The sequence below is a fragment of the Heterodontus francisci genome, chromosome 41 (genome assembly GCF_036365525.1).
Source record: "Heterodontus francisci isolate sHetFra1 chromosome 41, sHetFra1.hap1, whole genome shotgun sequence".
Taxonomy (NCBI): domain Eukaryota; kingdom Metazoa; phylum Chordata; class Chondrichthyes; order Heterodontiformes; family Heterodontidae; genus Heterodontus; species Heterodontus francisci.
Window position 1 is genome coordinate 14,909,453 of NC_090411.1, and position 22,996 is coordinate 14,932,448.

Here is a 22,996-nt window from a genome sequence, read left to right on the forward strand (position 1 = left end):
AAAAGTCGGACCTGGGCCACAAAATGCAGCCCAAGTCCGAATGCGTGCAGAGTCCCGAAAAGATATTCGTTATCCACCCTGTTGAACACCTTCTCCTGATCGAGAGAGAGAAAAGCGACCGACAGACCAGTCCGCCGAGAAAGATGGATTAGGACCAGGTGGATGTTGTTCTGGATGGGCCAGCCCGGGACCGTGTAGGACTGGTCGGGGTGGATCATGTGGGCCAGCACGGAGCCCAGGTGGGTAGACATAGCCCGGGTAAAGATCTTATAATCCATGCGGAGGAGGAAGACCGGTCGCCAGTTCTTAAGCAGGCGGAGATCGCCCCTCTTCGGCAGCAGGACGATGACTGCCCTGGGCATCTCCCCGGTTGCCAGGCTTTCCCCCAAGTCACATGCCCATGCGTAGTTGCACCCCCCCCAGGATGTCCCAGAATGCCCTGAGGAATTCCACAGTCAGCCCTTCCAGCTCTGAGGATTTACCCCTGGTGGAGGGCGCCAGTCAGCTCCGCCAACGTGAACGGAGCCTCCAATCCTTCGGCTCTCTCCGGCTGACCTTCGGCAGGTCCTCTCACAGAAGTCTGCACTCGTCCTCGCTGGATGGATCTTGAGGGAACAACGTGCCGTAGTATGTACGGACCAAAAGGCCCATTCCCTCCGGATCTGTCATCAGCCAAAAGCTCAACGAGTTGCTTACGGACCCCTCACCATTTTTCCAGTGAGTAGATGAAGGGTGAAGTGCGGTCCGAATCTTCCAGGATCTGGATCCGTGACCTCACGTATGCGCCTCGGGACCCTATGAGCTGCAGGTCCCTAAGCGCGCCCTTCTTCTCTTTGTACGCCTGCCACAGGGCCGGGTCCGTGACGGCCTCACCAAGACGGGACTTCAAAATGAGCACCTCCCTCTCTAGGCGCCCGATCTCGGTTTCCCGCCTTTTGTTCGACCCGTTCGCGTGCCCTGACAGAAGACACAGATGTACCCGGCAGGAAGATCTCCGATAGCCTCGCGCTACTCAGGGATACGATCGCCTACGTACGGGACAGGAGGGTGGACACCTGCCTCATCAGCCTGGACCAGGAGAAGGCTTTTGACAGGATATCGCACACCTACATGATGGACGTGCTTTCCAAAATGGGGTTTGGGGAGGGAATCTGCAATTGGATCAAACTGCTCTACACAAACATCAGTAGCGCAGTGTCAATCAACGGGTGGGAATCTGAAAGTTTCCCGATCAAATCTGGAGTCAGACAGGGCTGTCCTCTGTCCCCGGTCTTGTTTGTTTGCTGTATTGAACCCTTTGCTGAGTCTATTAGGAAGGATGCGAGCATAAGAGGGGTGACAATCCCAGGCAGCGGAGGCACTCAGGTCAAAACCTCCCTGTACATGGATGACGTCGCCGTCTTCTGCTCGGATCCGCTGTCCGTGCGCAGACTGATGAGCATCTGCGACCAGTTCGAACTGGCCTCGGGAGCCAAAGTTAACCACGGCAAGAGCGAGGCCATGTTCTTTGGGAACTGGGCTGACCGATCCTTTGTCCCCTTCACCGTCAGGTCAGATTACCTGAAGGTGCTGGGGATATGGTTCGGAAGGGCCGGGGCGTGCACCAAAACATGGGAGGAGCGAGTAGCCAAGGTACGACAAAAGTTGGGCATGTGGGGGCAGCGATCTCTCTCCATTGTGGGTAAGAACCTGGTCATCAGGTGCGAGGCGCTCACGTTGTTGCTCTACGTGGCGCAGGTCTGGCCCATACCCCACTCCTGCGCCGTGGCAGTCACCCGAGCCATTTTCCGCTTCGTCTGGGGATCTAAAATGGACCGGGTCCGGAGGGACACGATGTTCAAATCTCTGGACATGGGCGGGAAAAATGTACCCAACGCGGCCCTCATCCTGATGACCACCTTCGTGTGCGGCTGCATCAAGCTATGTGTAGATCCCCAGTACGCAAACTCCAAGTGTCACTACGTGCTGAGGTTCTATCTGTCCCCGGTGTTGCGAAGGATGGGCCTGGTCACATTGCCGCGGAACGCTCCGTGCAGTTGGGCGGCGCCGTACCACCTATCCTTCGTGGAGCAGTTTCTGCGGAAAAACACCTTTGACCACCGGTCCATCAGGCAGTGGTCTGCACGGAATGTCCTCAAGGCCCTACGGGAAAAGGAAACGGTGGATCCTGTTGGATGGTTCCCCGAGCAGACCGTCAAAGTCATTTGGCGGAATGCCTCATCACCAGAACTTTCAAACAAGCACCAAGACGTAGCTTGGCTGGTGGTGAGAAGGGCCCTCCCCGTCAGATCCTTCATGCACACCTGAAGTCTCGCCCCCTCCGCACAGTGCCCCTGCGTTGGCTGTGGTGGGGAAGAGACGGTCGCCCACCTCCTCCTGGAATGTGCCTTTGCAAAGCAGGTGTGGAAAGAGATGCAGTGGTTTTTGTCAAGGTTCATCCCAAGCAGCTCTGTAACACAGGAGTCTGTGCTCTACGGGCTGTTCCCAGGGACGCACACCGAGACAAACATCAACTGCTGCTGGAGGACTATCAATTCGGTGAAAGACGCCCTTTGGTCTGCCCGAACCTTGCTGGTCTTCCAGCGCAAAGAGTTGTCCACCACCGAATGTTGCAGACTGGCACATTCCAAGGTCCAGGACTACGTGCTGAGGGACGCACTAAAGCTTGGGGCAGCCGCAGCAAAGGCTCAATGGGGAAAGACCACAGTGTAAGGTCCTCCCACCAAGCTGAACTGAGGGGCTGGATCCATGGGAAACCCCTCGAACTGTATCGTTAATATTCTGAATTGCTGTAAATGTAAAACTGTAATTGACATGACAATTGTGAAACGGAAGGGTTGGGAAGAAACTCATGACATTATTGAAAGAAACTGATCTCTTTTGCAATGTTTGTATTTTTTCGTGCTGTTTGGAAACTGTTTGGCAATGTAATTTTTACAGATTTTTATGAATAAAGTATATTTTGGAAAAAAAAAAGAAGACACAGATGTAAGTCTTGCCCACATCCCACCATAGCCTCACGGAGGGGAAGCCCCCTGCTTCCTTCTCCAGACGACCCAGAATCGATAGAAGTCCCAGACGCCCTTTGGTCTGCCCAAAACTTGCTGGTCTTCCAGCGAAAAGAGTTGTCCATGACCGAGTGTTGCAGACTGGCACATTCCAAGGTCCGGGACTACGTGCTGAGGGACGCACTAAAGCTTGGGGCAGCCGCGGCAACGGCTCAATGGGGAAAGACCACTGTGTAAGGTCCCCCCACCAAGCTGAACCGAGGGGCTGGATCCATGGGAAACCCATCAGGCTGTATACACAGAAATATGGTTTTTCTGTAAAATGTACATGGCATGTAAAATGGAATGGAAGGGTTGTGAGGAAACTCACTTTCTATATCGAAAGAATCTGATTCTATTGCACTTTCTGGAATGTCAAATTTGAACTTCTCTGTAATGTATTGGTGATGGATTCAAGAACCTCCTCCGTGCCTCACACCGAGTCCCCAACCTCCTCCGGGTTGTCACCGCCAGGGGCTGACACACCCACCACACACTGCGGGCAGTCCTGTGCAACAGACTTTTAAGTAGGTTCACGGACTTCCAGGCCGCCTGTACTTTCTGCGGCCTGCACGAGTCTGTGTTTCATGTATATATGGAGTGTGCGAGGTTGCAGCCCCTCTTTGAGTACTTGAAGGGGTTGCTCCTCAGGTTCTGGCTGCACTTCAGTCCCACGCTCCTGATCTTTGGTGCAGAGCGGCATGGGCCGGGAGGAGGATCTCCTCGTCGGTCTGCTCCTGGGCCTGGCCAAGGTGGCAATTCACAGGTCCAGGCTGCAGGCCGTCGGGGGGTCCGTCCTCCCTGATTGTTTGTCCCTCTTCCGCGGTTACGCTCGCGCCCGGGTGTCCCTGGAGAAGGAGCTTGAGGTGTCCGCCGGTACGCTTGAGGTCTTCTGCGACCGGTGGGCACCGCAGGGACTGGAGTGCATTGGCGACGCCGAGAGTGGCACTTTAATTTGAGTTTTTTGTTTATTTATCTGTTTTTAATAAATTTATTTTTAAAATGTAAATATGTATATAAAGGGGGCCTGAGGAATAAAGGCCCCCTCGACATGAAAAATATAAAAGGGGCCTGGGGTATAAAGGCCACCTTGGAACAGAAAAAAAATAACGGGGTTAGGAAAAAAAAACACACACTGCGGGGCCAGCTGGTCCTGCCTCCAACACGATCTCATCCCGAGAATCAATAGCGGAGGAGTCCTCCCTGGGTTCTTCCAGGCAACTGGAGCCTATGGGCGCCAGCGGTTCAGGACCCACCTCCGTCCCCGGACTAATGAGTGGCCCAGGAGAGACGGTTGTTCCCGACTCCAGAAATCCAGCCAGAGCTGGGACTGGAGCCCATCTCCCACCCTGCCAGCGTCCAATGCAATATGCAAATTGGCCTCCAGGTTGGGTACATCCTGGGCAGCAGCATTACGCTGCAGGGAGGGCTGACCCTCACAGATTTTGGCCCCCCACCCAGGATACCCAACCCCATTGGCTGAAAGAGAGATTTCTCCCATGGGGTCCTCAAGCTCCCCCACTACAGGGCACCCCCCTCCCCATACCCCCTGAAAGACGCTGATGGTGCTGGTGGCAGGGAGAGCTCGAGGACCCCACACCAGAAGACGGACGCCAAAACCCCCTGGCCCTCTTCAGAGGAGAGCGCCTCCTCCTTTTATTCCAGGAGGGGGCAGGGAGGCTCAGAGACCTCCATCTCAGTAGAGGTCTCTGCTTCTACCTCCACACCCCACCTGCCCAAATTCCCTGGGCCCGGACTCAGTCACGGGGCAGGCCAGCTCCCCTGGATCAGGCTTTGGGTGAAAACCACGGCCTCTGGAACAGCCTGAGCGGTGATTGTTGCAGGTGTAGGGGGAGGTGCAGCGGCACCACCTGAGGTGGAGTTGGCGTCCCGCAGGTTGGGGAAGCTCTTATAAACATGCCCCAAGCCCTGACAGGCATGGCACAGTGCCCCATCTGGGATCCAGAAGACACGGGAGGCCACCCCCTGGAACTCCACATTAAAGTGGCCCTCCACACTAGCTGCATAGAGAACTAGCCGCAGCAGGGGTACACATGCCGGAGGCTGTTCTCCAGAAGACTGAGCGGGACTGGGGTAAGCCCTGTCTTTACCTCCCCCAGATGGTGTAGGAATGAAGGGACATTCGACAAAGTGACCCGTTATGCAGTGGCCTCCAGGGGGTACACTGGCAGAAAGGTCCTGCCCACGGTGAGCCCCTTGCTCGGGGCCAGGGACACCGCCTGCTCGGTCTTCAGGAAAAGCACTGCCTTCCCGTACATTTTAGAGGCAGCAACAACAGCCGAGGGTCCAACAACCTCAGCCATTGCTTTCACACATACCTCTATTGACATGCGGCACCTGCAACAGGGGCTTGCCATGGGGTCGAAGAGCCAAGCCCACCCATCAAAAACTTTTTAAAGTTTTTAAACTTTAAGCAATATGATGGGGGAGGGGGCAGGGGTGGGAGTAGAGGAGGAAAGGGGTAGAAAGGAGAGGACAGGTGGCTGAGTGGTGGAAGGGAGATAAAGGCTGTGAGGATGTTGCTGTCCGATCAGTGGTTGGAGCACCTAACTGCAAAGAGTACAAAGTCCGGTCTTCCAGCCAGGGGAGGTTCTTCGCCCGGGTCGGCTGGAGCCGCCTGGTTCTTTCCTCTTCCTGCTGTTGTACAAAAGCTTTCTTCACCTGGGCAGCCCTAGCCATCCCGACCCACGCAGTTGGGGTGGGGAGGGAGCCCCCTTTGTGCAGGATGGAAGACAAGAGTGCAAGAGCAAATACAGCAGCTCCCTATAATAGAATTTGGCAACCCCACCCCTGGATCTTCCAGCTTCTCCTCCCTCCCCCAACAGTCCAAACATAGAAACATAGAAAATAGGAGCAGGAGTAGGCCATTCGGCCCTTCGAGCCTGCTCCGCCATTCATTATGATCATGGCTGATCATCCAACTCAGTAACCTGTTCCCGCTTTCCCCCATACCCTTTGATCCCTTTCGACCCAAGAGCTATATCTAACTCCTTCTTGAAAACATACAATGTTTTGGCCTCAACTGCTTTCTGTGGTAGCGAATTCCACAGGCTCACCACTCTCTGGGTGAAGATATTTCTCCTCATCTCAGTCCTGAAAGGTTTACCCCGTATCCTTAGACTATGACCCCTGGTTCTGGACTCCCCCACCATCGGGAACATCCTTCCTGCATCTACCCTGTCAAGTCCTGTTAGAATTTTATAGGTTTCTATGAGATCCCCCCTCACCCTTCTGAACTCCAGCGAATATAATCCTAACCGACTCAATCTCTCCTCATACGTCAGTCCCGCCATCCCAGGAATCAGTCTGGTAAACCTTCGCTGCACTCCCTCTATAGCAAGAACATCCTTCCTCAGATAAGGAGACCAAAACTGCACACAATATTCTAGGTGTGGCCTCACCAAGGCCCTGTATAATTGCAGCAAGACATCCCTGCTCCTGTACTCGAATCCTCTTGCTATGAAGGCCAACATACCATTTGCCCTTTTTACCGCCTGTTGCACCTGCATGCTTTGCTTCAGCGACTAGTGTACGAGAACACCCAGGTCTCGCTGCATATTCCCCTCCCTCAGTTTATAGCCATTCAAATAATAACCTGCCTATTGTCTGTTCTATGGTACTCCAACACCCACCTCTCCAAAATAACTTGCAGTTCTTCTTTTCTTTCCACTAACTAGAAACAGTTCCACACTTGTAAGTTGTTAATCTCCCTCTTCCCTCTCCTCTCTCTCCCCTCCCCTCCCCTCTCCTCTCTCTCCTCTCTCCTCTCTCCCCTCTCCTCTCCTCTCTCTCCCCTCTCCTGCTGCAGCTGTTTCGCTTGATTGCACACAGGAAGTGCTCCAAACTCTCCAGCCAATCCCATGTGTACCTGAATTAAGAGCAAAATACTGCAGATGCTGGAAATCTGAAATAAAAACAAAAAATACTGGAATTACTCAGCAGTTCTGATGAAGGGTCCCTGACCTGAAACATTAATTCTGTTTCTCTCTCCAAACCTCTCCAGATGCTGCCAAACCTGCTGAGTATTTCCATAACTTTTAATTTTTATCCCATGCTGTACCTGGCCTGGGAGTGTTTGATGGGCACAGTGTAGAGGGAGCTTTACTCTGTATCTAACCCCGTGCTGTTCGCCCCTCGCTGCATCACTGTGGCTGTTGCATTTCCGCCAGCTGCAATCGTCCAGACCCTCGCAGTAAGACCGTCAGGGCTGAAGAGGGTCCTGGTTGAGTTGACGAAGGAGAGCAGCCACTATTAGTTAACGCAGGACCCTTGCTGCAACTGCCAGAGTTCATGCTGTCTGTCTTCGCTGGGGTGAAGGGTCTTGTTACATGAAGAAAGATCTAACTGGAAGCGTTTGCTTTTTTAAGGTCAGGGAGAACTGACTTGTCAAATCAGCCAGAAAGAGCTGATTGTTGTGGCCGTGGTGAATGAAAGTGTGAAGATTGTGTGCGAGTATAAATGCAGCAGGCTGCCTCAGCCCAGCAACACGTCAGTACAGCCCATCAAATTTACTCTGCAGCTGTTTAAGGTCAGTCCAAAAAATATTGTAAAAGAAATCACCGAGTCTCACAATGCTCCCACTTTCACTATGAACTGTCGGCTGAGAGTGAAGAGCAGAGAGGACAGTGGAATTTACTACTGCCGCGGAAAGGCTGATTCCAACGTCAAGACAGCGACAGGAACATTCCTGCAAGTGCAGGGTAAGTATGGGATCCACTGACAGTGAAAAACAGACACTTCATGTTAGAGCCGAATCCCACTCCCTGTTATATTCCCACTGTTATACCCCCACTCCCGGTTAAAATCCCATTGTTATACCCCCACTCCCTGTTATACTCCCACTGTTATACCCCCACTCCCGGTTAAAATCCCATTGTTATACCCCCACTCCCTTTTATACTCCCACTGTTATACCCCCACTCCGTGTAATACCCCCACTCCCTGTTATACCCCCATTCCCTGTTATACTCCCACTGTTATACCCCCACTCCCGGTTAAAATCCCATTGTTATACCCCCACTCCCTTTTATACTCCCACTGTTATACCCCCACTCCGTGTTATACCCCCACTCTCTGTTACACCCTTACTGTTACACCCCCACTGTTATATCCCCAATCCTGTTATACCCCCACTCCCTGTTACACCCCCACTCCCTGTTACACCCCCACTGTTACACCCCCACTGTTACACCCCCACTCCCTGTTACACCCCCACTCCCTGTTACACCCCCACTGTTACACCCCCACTGTTATACCCCCACTCCCTGTTATACCCCCACTGCCTGTTACACCCCCACTGTTACACCCCCACTCCCTGTTACACCCCCACTGTTATACCCCCACTCCCTGTTATACCCCCACTCCCTGTTACACCCCCACTCCCTGTTACACCCCCACTGTTATACCCCACTCCCTGTTACACCCCCACTCCCTGTTATACCCCCACTGCCTGTTACACCCCCACTGTTATACCCCCACTCCCTGTTATACCCCCACTCCCTGTTACACCCCCACTCCCTGTTACACCCCCACTGTTATACCCCCACTCCCTGTTATACCCCCACTCCCTGTTACACCCCCACTCCCTGTTACACCCCCACTGTTATACCCCACTCCCTGTTATACCCCCACTCCCTGTTACACCCCCACTCCCTGTTACACCCCCACTGTTACACCCCCACTGTTACACCCCCACTCCCTGTTACACCCCCACTCCCTGTTATACCCCCACTCCCTGTTATACCCCCACTCCCTTTTACACCCCCACTGTTACACCCCCACTGTTACACCCCCACTGTTACACCCCCACTGTTATACCCCCACTCCCTGTTATACCCCCACTCCCTGTTATACCCCCACTGTTACACCCCCACTCCCTGTTACACCCCCACTCCCTGTGACACCCCCACTGTTACACCCCCACTGTTACATCCCCACTCCCTGTTACACCCCCACTGTTACACCCCAACTGTTACACCCCCACTGTTACACCCCCACTCCCTGTTATGCCCCCACTCCCTGTTACACCCCCACTGTTACACCCCCACTGTTATACCCCCACTGTTACACCCCCACTCCCTGTTACAGCCCCACTGTTACACCCCCACTGTTACACCCCCACTCCCTGTTACACCCCCACTGTTACACCCCCACTGTTACACCCCCACTGTCTGTTACACCCCCACTCTCTGTTACACCCCCACTCTCTGTTACACCCCCACTGTTACACCCCCACTGTTATATCCCCAATCCTGTTATACCCCCACTCCCTGTTATACCCCTACTCCCTGTTACACCCCCACTGTTACACCCCCACTGTTGCACCCCCACTGTTGCACCCCCACTGTTATACCCCCACTCCCTGTTATACCCCCACTCCCTGTTACACCCCCACTGTTATACCCCCACTCCCTGTTATACCCCCACTCCCTGTTACACCCCCACTCCCTGTTACACCACCACTGTTATACCCCACTCCCTGTTATACCCCCACTCCCTGTTACACCCCCACTCCCTGTTATACCCCCACTGCCTGTTACACCCCCACTGTTATACCCCCACTCCCTGTTATACCCCCACTCCCTGTTACACCCCCACTCCCTGTTACACCCCCACTGTTATACCCCCACTCCCTGTTATACCCCCACTCCCTGTTACACCCCCACTCCCTGTTACACCCCCACTGTTATACCCCACTCCCTGTTACACCCCCACTCCCTGTTACACCCCCACTCCCTGTTACACCCCCACTGTTACACCCCCACTGTTACACCCCCACTCCCTGTTACACCCCCACTCCCTGTTATACCCCCACTCCCTGTTATACCCCCACTCCCTTTTACACCCCCACTGTTACACCCCCACTGTTACACCCCCACTGTTACACCCCCACTGTTATACCCCCACTCCCTGTTATACCCCCACTGTTACACCCCCACTCCCTGTTACACCCCCACTCCCTGTGACACCCCCACTGTTACACCCCCACTGTTACACCCCCACTCCCTGTTACACCCCCACCGTTACACCCCAACTGTTACACCCCCACTGTTACACCCCCACTCCCTGTTATGCCCCCACTCCCTGTTACACCCCCACTGTTACACCCCCACTGTTATACCCCCACTGTTACACCCCCACTCCCTGTTACAGCCCCACTGTTACACCCCCACTGTTACACCCCCACTCCCTGTTACACCCCCACTGTTACACCCCCACTGTTACACCCCCACTGTCTGTTACACCCCCACTCTCTGTTGCACCCCCACTCTCTGTTACACCCCCACTGTTACACCCCCACTGTTATATCCCCAATCCTGTTATACCCCCACTCCCTGTTATACCCCTACTCCCTGTTACACCCCCACTGTTACACCCCCACTGTTGCACCCCCACTGTTGCACCCCCACTGTTATACCCCCACTCCCTGTTATACCCCCACTCCCTGTTACACCACCACTGTTGCACCCCCACTGTTATACCCCCACTCCCTGTTATTCCCCCACTCTCTGTTACACCCCCACTGTTACACCCCCACTGTTATACCCCCACTCCCTGTTATACCCCCACTCTCTGTTATACCCCTACTCCCTGTTACACCCCCACTGTTACACCCCCACTGTTACACCCCCACTGTTGCACCCCCACTGTTGCACCCCCACTGTTATACACCCACTCCCTGTTATACCCCCACTCCCTGTTACACCACCACTGTTGCACCCCCACTGTTATACCCCCACTCCCTGTTATTCCCCCACTCTCTGTTACACCCCCACTGTTACACCCCCACTGTTATATCCCCACTCCCTGTTATACCCCCACTCCCTGTTATACCCCCACTCCCTGTTATACCCCCACTCTCTGTTATACCCCTACTCCCTGTTACACCCCCACTGTTACACCCCCACTGTTGCACCCCCACTGTTGCGCCCCCACTGTTATTCCCCCACTCTCTGTTACACCCCCACTGTTATATCCCCAATCCCTGTTATACACCCACTCTCGGTTACACCCCCACTGTTACACTCCCACCGTTATATCCCCACTCCCTGTTATACCCCTACTCCCTGTTACACCCCCACTGTTACACCCCCACTGTTGCACCCCCACTGTTACACCCCAACTGTTATACCCCCACTCCCTGTTATACGCCCACGCCCTGTTATACCCCCACTCCCTGTTACACCCCCACTGTTACACCCCCACTCCCTGTTATACCCCCACTCCCTGTTATACCCCCACTCCCTGTTATACCCCCGCTCTCTGTTATACCCCCACTCCTTGTTACACCACGACTGTTACAGCCCCACCGTTATACCCCCACTCCCTGTTATACCCCCACTCCCTGTTATACCCCCACTCCCTGTTATACCCCCGCTCTCTGTTATACCCCCACTCCTTGTTACACCACGACTGTTACAGCCCCACCGTTACACCCCCACTCCCTGTTATACCCCCACTCCCTGTTATACCCCCTCTCCCTGTTACACCCCCACTGTTACACCCCCACTGTTATACCTCCACTCCCTGTTACACCCCCACTGTTACACCCCCACTGTTACACCCCCACTGTTATCCCCCCAGTCCCTGTTATACCCCCATTCCCTGTTACACCCCCATTCCCTGTTATACCCCCACTCCCTGTAATACCCCCATTCCCTGTTTTATACCCCCTGTTACACCCCCCCCTGTTACACCCCCCCTGTTACACCCCCCCTGTTACACCCCCACTCCCTGTTACACCCCCACTGTTGCACCCCCACTGTTATACCCCCACTCCCTGTTATACCCCCATTCCCTGTTTTATACCCCCTGTTACACCCCCCCCTGTTACACCCCCCCTGTTACACCCCCCCTGTTACACCCCCACTCCCTGTTACACCCCCACTGTTACACCCCCACTGTTACACCCCCATTCCCTGTTATACCCCCCTATTACACCCCCACTGTTATACCCCCACTCCCTGTTATACCCCCACTCCCTGTTATACCCCTACTCCCTGTTACACCCCCACTGTTACACCCCCACTGTTGCACCCCCACTGTTGCACCCCCACTGTTGCACCCCCACTGTTATACCCCCACTCCCTGTTATCCCCCCACTCTCTGTTATACCCCCACTGTTGCACCCCCACTGTTATACCCCCACTCCCTGTTATTCCCCCACTCTCTGTTACACCCCCACTGTTACACCCCCACTGTTATATCCCCAATCCCTGTTGTACACCCACTCTCGGTTACACCCCCACTGTTACACCCCCACTGTTATATCCCCAATCCCTGTTGTACACCCACTCTCTGTTACACCCCCACTGTTGTATCCCCAATCCCTGTTGTACACCCACTCCCTGTTACACCCACACTGTTTTACCCCCACTCCCTGTAACACCCCCACTGTTACACCCCAACTGTTATACCCCCACTCCCTGTTATACCCCCACTCCCTGTTATACCCCCACTCCCTGTTACACCCCCACTGTTACACCCCCACAGTTATACCCCCACTCCCTGTTATACCCCCACTCCCTGTTACACCCCCACTGTTACACCCCCACTCCCTGTTATACCCCCACTCCCTGTTATACCCCCACTCTCTGTTATACCCCCACTCCTTGTTACACCCCGACTGTTACAGCCCCACCGTTATACCCCACTCCCTGTTAGACCCCCACTCCCTGTTAGACCCCCTCTCCCTGTTATACCCCCACTCCCTGTTACACCCCCACTGTTATACCCCCACTCCCTGTTATACCCCCACTCCCTGTTATACCCCCTCTCCCTGTTACACCCCCATTGTTACACCCCCAATGTTACACCCCCACTGTTACACCCCCACTGTTATCCCCCCAGTCCCTGTTATACCCCCATTCCCTGTTATACCCCCATTCCCTGTTATACCCCCACTCCCTGTTATACCCCCACTCCCTGTTATACCCCCACTCCCTGTTATACCCCCATTCCCTGTTTTATACCCCCTGTTACTCCCCCCCTGTTACACACCCCCTGATAGACCCCCCCTGTTACACCCCCACTCCCTGTTACACACCCACTCCCTGTTACACCCCCACTGTTACACCCCCACTGTTACACCCCCACTGTTACACCCCCATTCCCTGTTATACCCCCCCTATTACACCCCCACTGTTATACCCCCACTCCCTGTTATACCCCCACTCCCTGTTATACCCCCACTCCCTGTTATACCCCCATTCCCTGTTATACCCCCCACTGTTACACTCCCACTGTTATACCCCCACTCCCTGTTATACCCCCACTCCCTGTTATACCCCCACCCCCACTGTTACACCCCCACTGTTACACCCCACTGTTACACCCCCACTCCCTGTTACACCCCCACTCTCTGTTACACCCCACTGTTACACCCCCAATCCCTGTTATACCCCCACTCCCTGTTACACCCTTACTGTTACACCCCCACTGGTATATCCCCAATCCTGTTATACCCCCCACTGTTACACTCCCACTGTTATACCCCCACTCCCTGTTATACCCCCACTCCCTGTTATACCCCCACCCCCACTGTTACACCCCCACTGTTACACCCCCACTGTTACACCCCCACTCCCTGTTTCACCCCCACTGTTACACCCCCACTGTTACACCCCCACTGTTACACCCCCACTGTTATACCCCCACTCCCTGTTACACCCCCACTGTTACACCCCACTGTTATACCCCCACTCCCTGTTACACCCCCACTGTTACACCCCCACTCCCTGTTACACCCCCACTGTTATACCCCCACTCCCTGTTACACCCCCACTGTTACACCCCCACTGTTAGACCCCCACTCCCTGTTATACCCCCACTCCCTGATACACCCCCCACTGTTATACCCCCACTCCCTGTTACACCCCCACTGTTATACCCCCACTCCCTGTTACACCCCCACTGTTACACCCCCACTGTTACACCCCCACTGTTAGACCCCCACTCCCTGTTAGACCCCCACTGTTACACCCCCACTCCCTGTTATACCCCCACTCCCTGTTATACCCCCACTCCCTGTTACACCCCCACTCTCTGTTACACCCCCACTCTCTGTTACACCCCCACTCCCTGTTACACCCCCACTGTTACACCCCCACTGTTATACCCCCACTCCCTGTTATACCCCCACTCCCTGTTATACCCCCACTGTTACACCCCCACTCCCTGTTATACCCCCATTCCCTGTTATACCCCCACTCCCTGTTACACCCCCACTGTTACACCCCCACTGTTGCACCCCCACTGTTGCACCCCCACTGTTATACCCCCACTCCCTGTTATACCCCCACTCCCTGTTACACCCCCACTGTTGCACCCCCACTGTTATACCCCCACTCTCTGTTACACCCCCACTGTTACACCCCCACTGTAATATCCCCAATCCCTGTTGTACACCCACTCTCTGTTACACCCCCACTGTTACACTCCCACCGTTATATCCCCAATCCCTGTTATACCCCCACTCTCTGTTACACCCCCACTGTTGTATCCCCAATCCCTGTTGTACACCCACTCCCTGTTACACCCACACTGTTTTACCCCCATTCCCTGTAACACCCCCACTGTTACACCCCAACTGTTAGACCCCCACTCCCTGTTATACCCCCACTCTCTGTTATACCCCCACTCCTTGTTACACCCCGACTGTTACAGCCCCACCGTTATACCCCCACCGTTATACCCCCACTGTTAGACCCCCACTCCCTGTTAGACCCCCACTCCCTGTTATACCCCCACTCCCTGTTACACCCCCACTGTTACACCCCCACTCCCTGTTAGACCCCCACTCCCTGTTAGACCCCCACTCCCTTTTATACCCCCACTCCCTGTTATACCCCCACTCCCTGTTACACCCCCACTCCCTGTTATACACCCCCACTGTTACACCCCCACTGTTACACACCCACTGTTACACCCCCACTGTTATACCTCCACTCCCTGTTACACCCCCACTGTTACACCCCCACTGTTACACCCCCACTGTTACACCCCCACTGTTATCCCCCCAGTCCCTGTTATACCCCCATTCCCTGTTATACCCCGCCTGTTACACCCCCACTGTTATACCCCCACTCCCTGTAATACCCCCACTGTTGCACCCCCACTGTTATACCCCCACTCCCTGTTATACCCCCATTCCCTGTTTTATACCCCCTGTTACACCCCCCCTGTTACACCCCCACTGTTATACCCCCACTCCCTGTTATACCCCCACTCCCTGTTATACCCCCACTCCCTGTTACACCCCCACTGTTACACCCCCACTGTTACACCCCCACTGTTGCACCCCCATTCCCTGTTATACCCCCCCCTATTACACCCCCACTGTTATACCCCCACTCCCTGTTATACCCCCACTCCCTGTTACAGCCCCACTTTTACACCCCCACTGTTATACCTCCTCTCCCTGTTATACCCCCACTGCCTGTTACACCCCCACTTTTATACCCCCACTCCCTGTTACACCCCCACTGTTACACTCCCACTGTTATACCCCCACTCCCTGTTATACCCCCTCTCCCTGTTCCACACCCCCACTGTTACACCCCCACTGTTACACCCCCACTGTTACACCCCCACTGTTACACCCCCACTGTTATACCTCCACTCCCTGTTACACCCCCACTGTTACACCCCCACTGTTACACCCCCACTGTTACACCCCCACTGTTATCCCCCCAGTCCCTGTTATACCCCCATTCCCTGTTATACCCCGCCTGTTACACCCCCATTGTTATACCCCCACTCCCTGTAATACCCCCACTGTTGCACCCCCACTGTTGCACCCCCACTCCCTGTTGCACCCCCACTCCCTGTTATACCCCCATTCCCTGTTTTATACCCCCTGTTACACCCCCCCTGTTACACCCCCCCTGTTACATCCCCACTGTTACACCCCCACTGTTACACCCCCACTCCCTGTTACACCCCCACTGTTACACCCCCACTGTTATATCCCCAATCCCTGTTATACCCCCACTCCCTGTTACACCCTTACTGTTACACCCCCACTGTTATATCCCCAATCCTGTTATACCCCCACTGTTACACCCCCACTCCCTGTTTCACCCCCACTGTTACACCCCCACTGTTATACCCCCACTCCCTGTTATACCCCCACTCCCTGTTACACCCCCACTGTTACACCCCCACTGTTACACCCCCACTCCCTGTTACACCCCCACTGTTATACCCCCACTCCCTGTTACACCCCCACTGTTACACCCCCACTGTTACACCCCCACTGTTAGACCCCCACTCCCTGTTAGACCCCCACTCCCTGTTACACCCCCACTGTTATACCCCCACTCCCTGTTACACCCCCACTGTTACACCCCCACTGTTAGACCCCCACTCCCTGTTATACCCCCACTCCCTGATACACCCCCCACTGTTATACCCCCACTCCCTGTTACACCCCCACTGTTATACCCCCACTCCCTGTTACACCCCCACTGTTACACCCCCACTGTTAGACCCCCACTCCCTGTTAGACCCCCACTCCCTGTTAGACCCCCACTCCCTGTTATACCCCCACTCCCTGTTACACCCCCACTGTTACACCCCCACTGTTACACCCCCACTGTTACACCCCCACTCCCTGTTACTCCCCCACTCCCTGTTATACCCCCACTCCCTGTTACACCCCCACTGTTACACCCCTACTCCCTGTTACACCCCCACTGTTATACCCCCACTCCCTGTTATACCCCCACTCCCTGTTACAGCCGCACTTTTACACCCCCACTGTTATACCTCCTCTCCCTGTTATACCCCCACGGCCTGTTACACCCCCACTTTTATACCCCCACTCCCTGTTACACCCCCACTGTTACACCCCCACTGTTAAACCCCCACTGTTACACCCCCACTCTCTGTTACACCCCCACTCCCTGTTACACCCCCACTGTTACACCCCCACTGTTACACCCCCACTGTTATCCCCCCAGTCCCTGTTATACCCCGCCTGTTTCACCCCCACTGTTATACCCCCACTCCCTGTAATACCCCCATTCCCTGTTATACCCCCATTCCCTGTTTTATACCCCCTGTTACACCCCCCCTGTTACACCCCCCCTGTTACACCCCCCCTGTTATACCCCCACTCCCTGTTATACCCCCATTCCCTGTTTTATACCCCCTGTTACACCCCCCCTGTTACACCCCCCCTGTTACACCCCCCCTGTTATACCCCCACTCCCTGTTATACCCCCACTCCCTGTTACACCCCCACTCCCTGTTACACCCCCACTGTTACACCCCCACTGTTACACCCCCATTCCCTGTTATACCCCCCCATTACACCCCCACTGTTATACCCCCACTCCCTGTTACACCCCCACTCCCTGTTACACCCCCACTGTTACACCCCCACTGTTACACCCCCATTCCCTGTTATACCCCCCCATTACACCCCCACTGTTACACCCCCATTCCCTGTTACACCCCCCCTGTTACACCCCCCCTGTTATACCCCCACTCCCTGTTATACCCCCACTCCCTGTTACACCCCCACTCCCTGTTACACCCCCACTGTTACACCCCCACTGTTACACCCCCATTCCCTGTCATACCCCCCCTGTTACACCCCCACTGTTATACCCCCACTCCCTGTAATACCCCCACTGTTACACCCCCACTCCCTGTAATACCCCCACTGTTACACCCCCACTGTTACACCCCCACTGTTACACCCCCACTGTTATACCCCCACTCCCTGTTACACCCCCACTGTTACACGCCCACTGTTTGACCCCCACTCCCTGTTATACCCCCACTCCCTGTTATACCCCCACTCCCTGTTACACCCCCACTGTTACACCCCCACTGTTACACCCCCACTGTTACACCCCACTCCCTGTTATACCCCCACTCCCTGTTATACCCCCACTCCCTGTTACACCCCCACTGTTACACCCCTACTGTTACACCCCCACTGTTACACCCCCACTGTTATATCCCCAATCCCTGTTATACCCCCACTCCCTGTTACACCCTTACTGTTACACCCCCACTGTTATATCCCCAATCCTGTTATACCCCCACTGTTACACCCCCCACTCCCTGTTATACCCCCCACTCCCTGTTATACCCCCACTGTTGCACCCCCACTGTTATTCCCACACTCTCTGTTACACCCCCACTGTTACACCCCCACTGTTATATCCCCAATCCCTGTTGTACCCCCACTCTCTGTTACACCCCCACTGTTACACCCCCACTGTTACACCCCCACTGTTATATCCCCAATCCCTTTTGTACACCCACTCTCTGTTACACCCCCTCTGTTACACCCCCACCGTTATATCCCCAATCCCTGTTATATCCTGTTATACAGAACCACACAAACCACACACACACAGACGTTCACCTTCAGAGTCAAACACAATCACCTTCTCATGTTCTCTTTGTACAGTAAGATAGAGTTGGGCAGTTTCTTTCCCCCCTGAGTGCCGTCCTGATGGTAAAGGCACTCCCCAATGGGTCAGTAAGCTGGAGTGGGGAGATCAATCTCTAGTCCATGGTGAGTTCACTGACCATCCAGGGCAGACGTCGAGGCTGCGACCACCAGCAGCCAATTGCTGCAGGCCTCCATCCAAGCCGCAGCAGTGAGCGATGTTGGGGAGTGGTGTTGTGGGCTGTGGTCTCCCAGTGTTGTTGGGTGGGGGAGGAATAGTTAACAGGAGGTGTATTTACAGTGGGTTGTGAGATCCTCACTGTCACGCCCTCTCTATGGAGGATGATACAGCCCAGAACGAGGCCTTTTGGCCCATCTTGCCTGTGCTGTCTCTCTGAAAGAGTGATCCAATTCGTCCCACTCACCTGCGTCTTCCCCGGAGGACTGCAAATTTCTTTCCTTGAAGTAATTATCCAATTCCCTTTTGAAAATTATTATTGAATCTGCTTCCACTGGCCTGTCAGGCAGCGGGTTCCAGACCACAACAATGCTCTGCGCAAAAAAAATTCTCCTCATCTCCCCTCTGCTTCCTTTTTAGTTGCCTTAAATCTCTCGTAACCGTCACTCCTGCCAATGGAGGCAGTTTCTCCTTATTTACTCTGTCAAAACCCGACATGGTTTTAAACGCCTCTATTAAATCTCCTCGTAACCTTCTCCACTCGGAGGAGAACAATCCCAGCTTCTCCAGTTCTCTCCACATAACTGAAGTCCCTCGTCCCTGCTCCCATTCCGGTCAATCTCCTCTGCACCCTCTCTAAGGCTTTGACATCCTTCCTAAAGCACTGGTTCCCTCTGACACTTCCTGACTTGGCGAGACTAATGTGTGTCTTTTCCCACTCCAGACGCATATTACGTGGAACATCCGCCTTCTCTCTCACTACAGTACATCTTGGCGAGTATTTGTACGATCCTGGCAGTGTACTGTGGGTCTGCCACTTCTGCAGTCCTCATCAAAAGAAAGGTCAGTGAACACAAGGTTCAGTAAACAGCACCTGGGACTCAGCAAGGAGGATTATCCCAGTGTTAGAGGGACTGGGAAATAGAGATTATTCCTGTGTTAGAGAGACTGGGAGACGGGGATTATTCCAGTTTTAGAGAGGCTGGGAAACAGGGATTATCCCAGTACTAGATGGACAGAGATTGGGATTATCCCAGTGTTGGAGAGAATGGGAGACAGGGATAATGGGAAACGAACTGTCCTCAGTGCGAGAGGGGCTGGAAAACAGGGATTAGCTCATTTAGAGAAAGAGAGGGTAGACATAAGGTTTAAGGCTGGAAGCGATTCCCAAAGTCGGGATGGATGAGGTGATGGAGATCTTTGAAAGCAGGATGAATATTTTGAGCTTGCTGTGGCAATTGGGGTCTGAAATTGTGGAATTCTGTGCCCCAGGAGATCACAGGTTCTGAATTCACTGAGGTTCTAAAAGAATGAATATTATTAAGGGATCCGGAGGGGCAGCAGGAACTTGGGAATAACAGAGCCAAGTGGAGTAAATAATGAACTGTCACAACAGGCTGGAAGGGTTGAATGGTCAAACCTTGTGGTCCTCTTTGTTTTGCCTCAGTATTTAAGGCACATTTCCAAGCACACAGCTCATGACCTTCTCCCTGTTTCAGACCTGTTACTGGTGTAAAACTCATGTGATGAAAACTCCTGCTCCAGACACTCTGCCACTTTCTGCCACTCCAAGAGTAAGTACAGGCTATGATATCTGTTCACTGTTTGTACCAGAGATCCCAATCTTACCAGGTCTGGAATCTAAATGCAGAGTATTTCTAAAATGGTGAGAGGTCGGGAAGTGTTGATGTACGAAGGGACCTGGGTGTCCTTGTTCGTGAATCACTGAAAGCTAACATGGAGGTGCAGCATGCAATTAGGAAGGCAAATGGTACGTTGGCCTTTATTTCAAGGGGGTTTGAGTACAGGAGTAAAGATGTCTCGCTGAAATTGTGTGGAACTTTAGTGAGACCACACCTGGAGTATGGTGTACAGTTTTGGTCTTTTGACCGAAGGAAGGATATACTTGCCATGGAGGGAGTGCAATGAAGGTTCACCAGACTGATCCCTGGGGTGGAGAGATTGTCCTATGAGGAGATGTTGAGGAAACTCAGCCTGTATGTTCGAGGGTTTAGAAGAATGAGAGATGATCTCATAGAAACTTACAAAATTCTTACAGGGCGTGACAGGGTGGATGCAGGAAGGACGTTTCCCCTGTATAGAGGGGTCTAGAATCAGGAGACACAGTGTCAGAATAAGGGGCAGGCCATTAGGACTGAGATGAGGAGAATTTCTTCACTCAGAGGGTGGTGAATCTTTGGAATTCTCTATCCCAGAGAGCGGGGGAGATTCAGTCAATGAGTATGTTCAAGACAGAGATCAATAGATTTCCAGATATTAAAGGCTTCAAGGGATGTGGGGACAGTGTGGGGAAAATGGCATTAAAGTAGAAGATCAGCCATGATCTAGTAGAATGGCAGAGCAGGCTTGAGGGGCCGAATGGCCTACTCCTGCTCTTATTTCCCATGTTCCTAAAACACCACTGATCTCCAGCTCATAGGCAGAGCATTGAATACACACACAATAACGCAAATATAAAGAAAAATTTGTATTTCGATAACGACTTTCACAAGCTCAAAGATGACCCAAAATGCTTTCCAGCCAATGAAGTGTCATTGTAGTGAGGTCACCATTGTCAGATACGAAATGTGGAGCCAATTTTTACACAACAAACTTCCACTGACAGCCATGTGACAATGACCCGATAAACTGTTTTATTGATGCTGCTTGAGGGTCCGAGGGCACCGAGAAGAACTGCACCGGACTACTTCCATTACCGGGGAGAACTGCACCGCACTACTTCCATTACCGGGGAGAACTGCATCGCACTACTTCCATTACCGGGGAGAACTGCACCGCACTACTTCCATTACCGGGGAGAACTGCACCGCACTACTTCCATTACCGGGGAGAACTGCACCGGACTACTTCCATTACCGAGGAGAACTGCACCGCACTACTTCCATTACCGGGGAGAACTGCACCGCACAACTTCCAGTACTGAGGAGAACTGCATCGCACTACTTCCATTACCGAGGAGAACTGCACCGCACTACTTCCATTACCGGGGAGAACTGCACCGGACTACTTCCATTACCGAGGAGAACTGCACCGCACAACTTCCAGTACTGAGGAGAACTGCATCGCACTACTTCCATTACCGAGGAGAACTGCACCGCACTACTTCCATTACCGGGGAGAACTGCACCGCACTACTTCCATTACCGAGGAGAACTGCACCGCACTACTTCCATTACCGAGGAGAACTGCACCGCACTACTTCCATTACTGAGGAGAACTGCATCGCACTACTTCCATTACCGAGGAGAACTGCACCGGACTACTTCCATTACCGAGGAGAACTGCACCGCACTACTTCCATTACCGAGGAGAATTGCATCGCACTACTTCCAGTACCGAGGAGAACTGCACCGCACTACTTCCAGTACCGAGGAGAACTGCACCGCACTATTTCCATTACCGAGGAGAACTGCATCGCACTACTTCCAGTACCGAGGAGAACTGCACCGCACTACTTCCAGTACCGAGGAGAACTGCACCGCACTACTTCCATTACTGAGGAGAACTGCACCACACTACTTCCAGTACCGAGGAGAACTGCACCGCACTACTTCCAGTACCGAGGAGAACTGCACCGCACTATTTCCATTACCGAGGAGAACTGCATCGCACTACTTCCAGTACCGAGGAGAACTGCACCGCACTACTTCCAGTACCGAGGAGAACTGCACCGCACTATTTCCATTACCGAGGAGAACTGCACCGCACTACTTCCAATACTGAGGAGAACTGCACCGCACTACTTCCAGTACCGAGGAGAACTGCACCGCACTACTTCCATTACTGAGGAGAACTGCACCACACTACTTCCATTACTGAGGAGAACTGCACCACACTACTTCCAGTACCGAGGAGAACTGCACCGCACTACTTCCAGTACCGAGGAGAACTGCACCGCACTATTTCCATTACCGAGGAGAACTGCATCGCACTACTTCCAGTACCGAGGAGAACTGCACCGCACTACTTCCAGTACCGAGGAGAACTGCACCGCACTATTTCCATTACCGAGGAGAACTGCACCGCACTACTTCCAATACTGAGGAGAACTGCACCGCACTACTTCCAGTACCGAGGAGAACTGCACCGCACTACTTCCATTACTGAGGAGAACTGCACCACACTACTTCCAGTACCGAGGAGAACTGCACCGCACTACTTCCAGTACCGAGGAGAACTGCACCGCACTATTTCCATTACCGAGGAGAACTGCACCGCACTACTTCCAGTACCGAGGAGAACTGCACCGCACTATTTCCATTACCGAGGAGAACTGCATCACACTACTTCCAGTACCGAGGAGAACTGCACCACACTACT

General features: G+C 53.7%; 1 protein-coding gene across 2 annotated transcripts in view; it reads left to right on the plus strand.

Annotated features, from left to right (window-relative positions):
• Positions 1 to 22,996, plus strand: part of LOC137353263 (uncharacterized) — a 191,920-nt gene that overhangs the window by 4,175 nt on the left and 164,749 nt on the right. The window contains exons 2-4 of one of the 2 annotated variants that reach the window (XM_068019338.1): positions 7,436 to 7,768; positions 19,380 to 19,498; positions 20,155 to 20,229. In XM_068019338.1, the coding sequence (XP_067875439.1) occupies positions 7,436 to 7,768; positions 19,380 to 19,498; positions 20,155 to 20,229 (527 nt within the window). The remainder of the gene's footprint in view (positions 1 to 7,435; positions 7,769 to 19,379; positions 19,499 to 20,154; positions 20,230 to 22,996) is intronic. The other variant, XM_068019339.1, reaches the window with a different exon arrangement.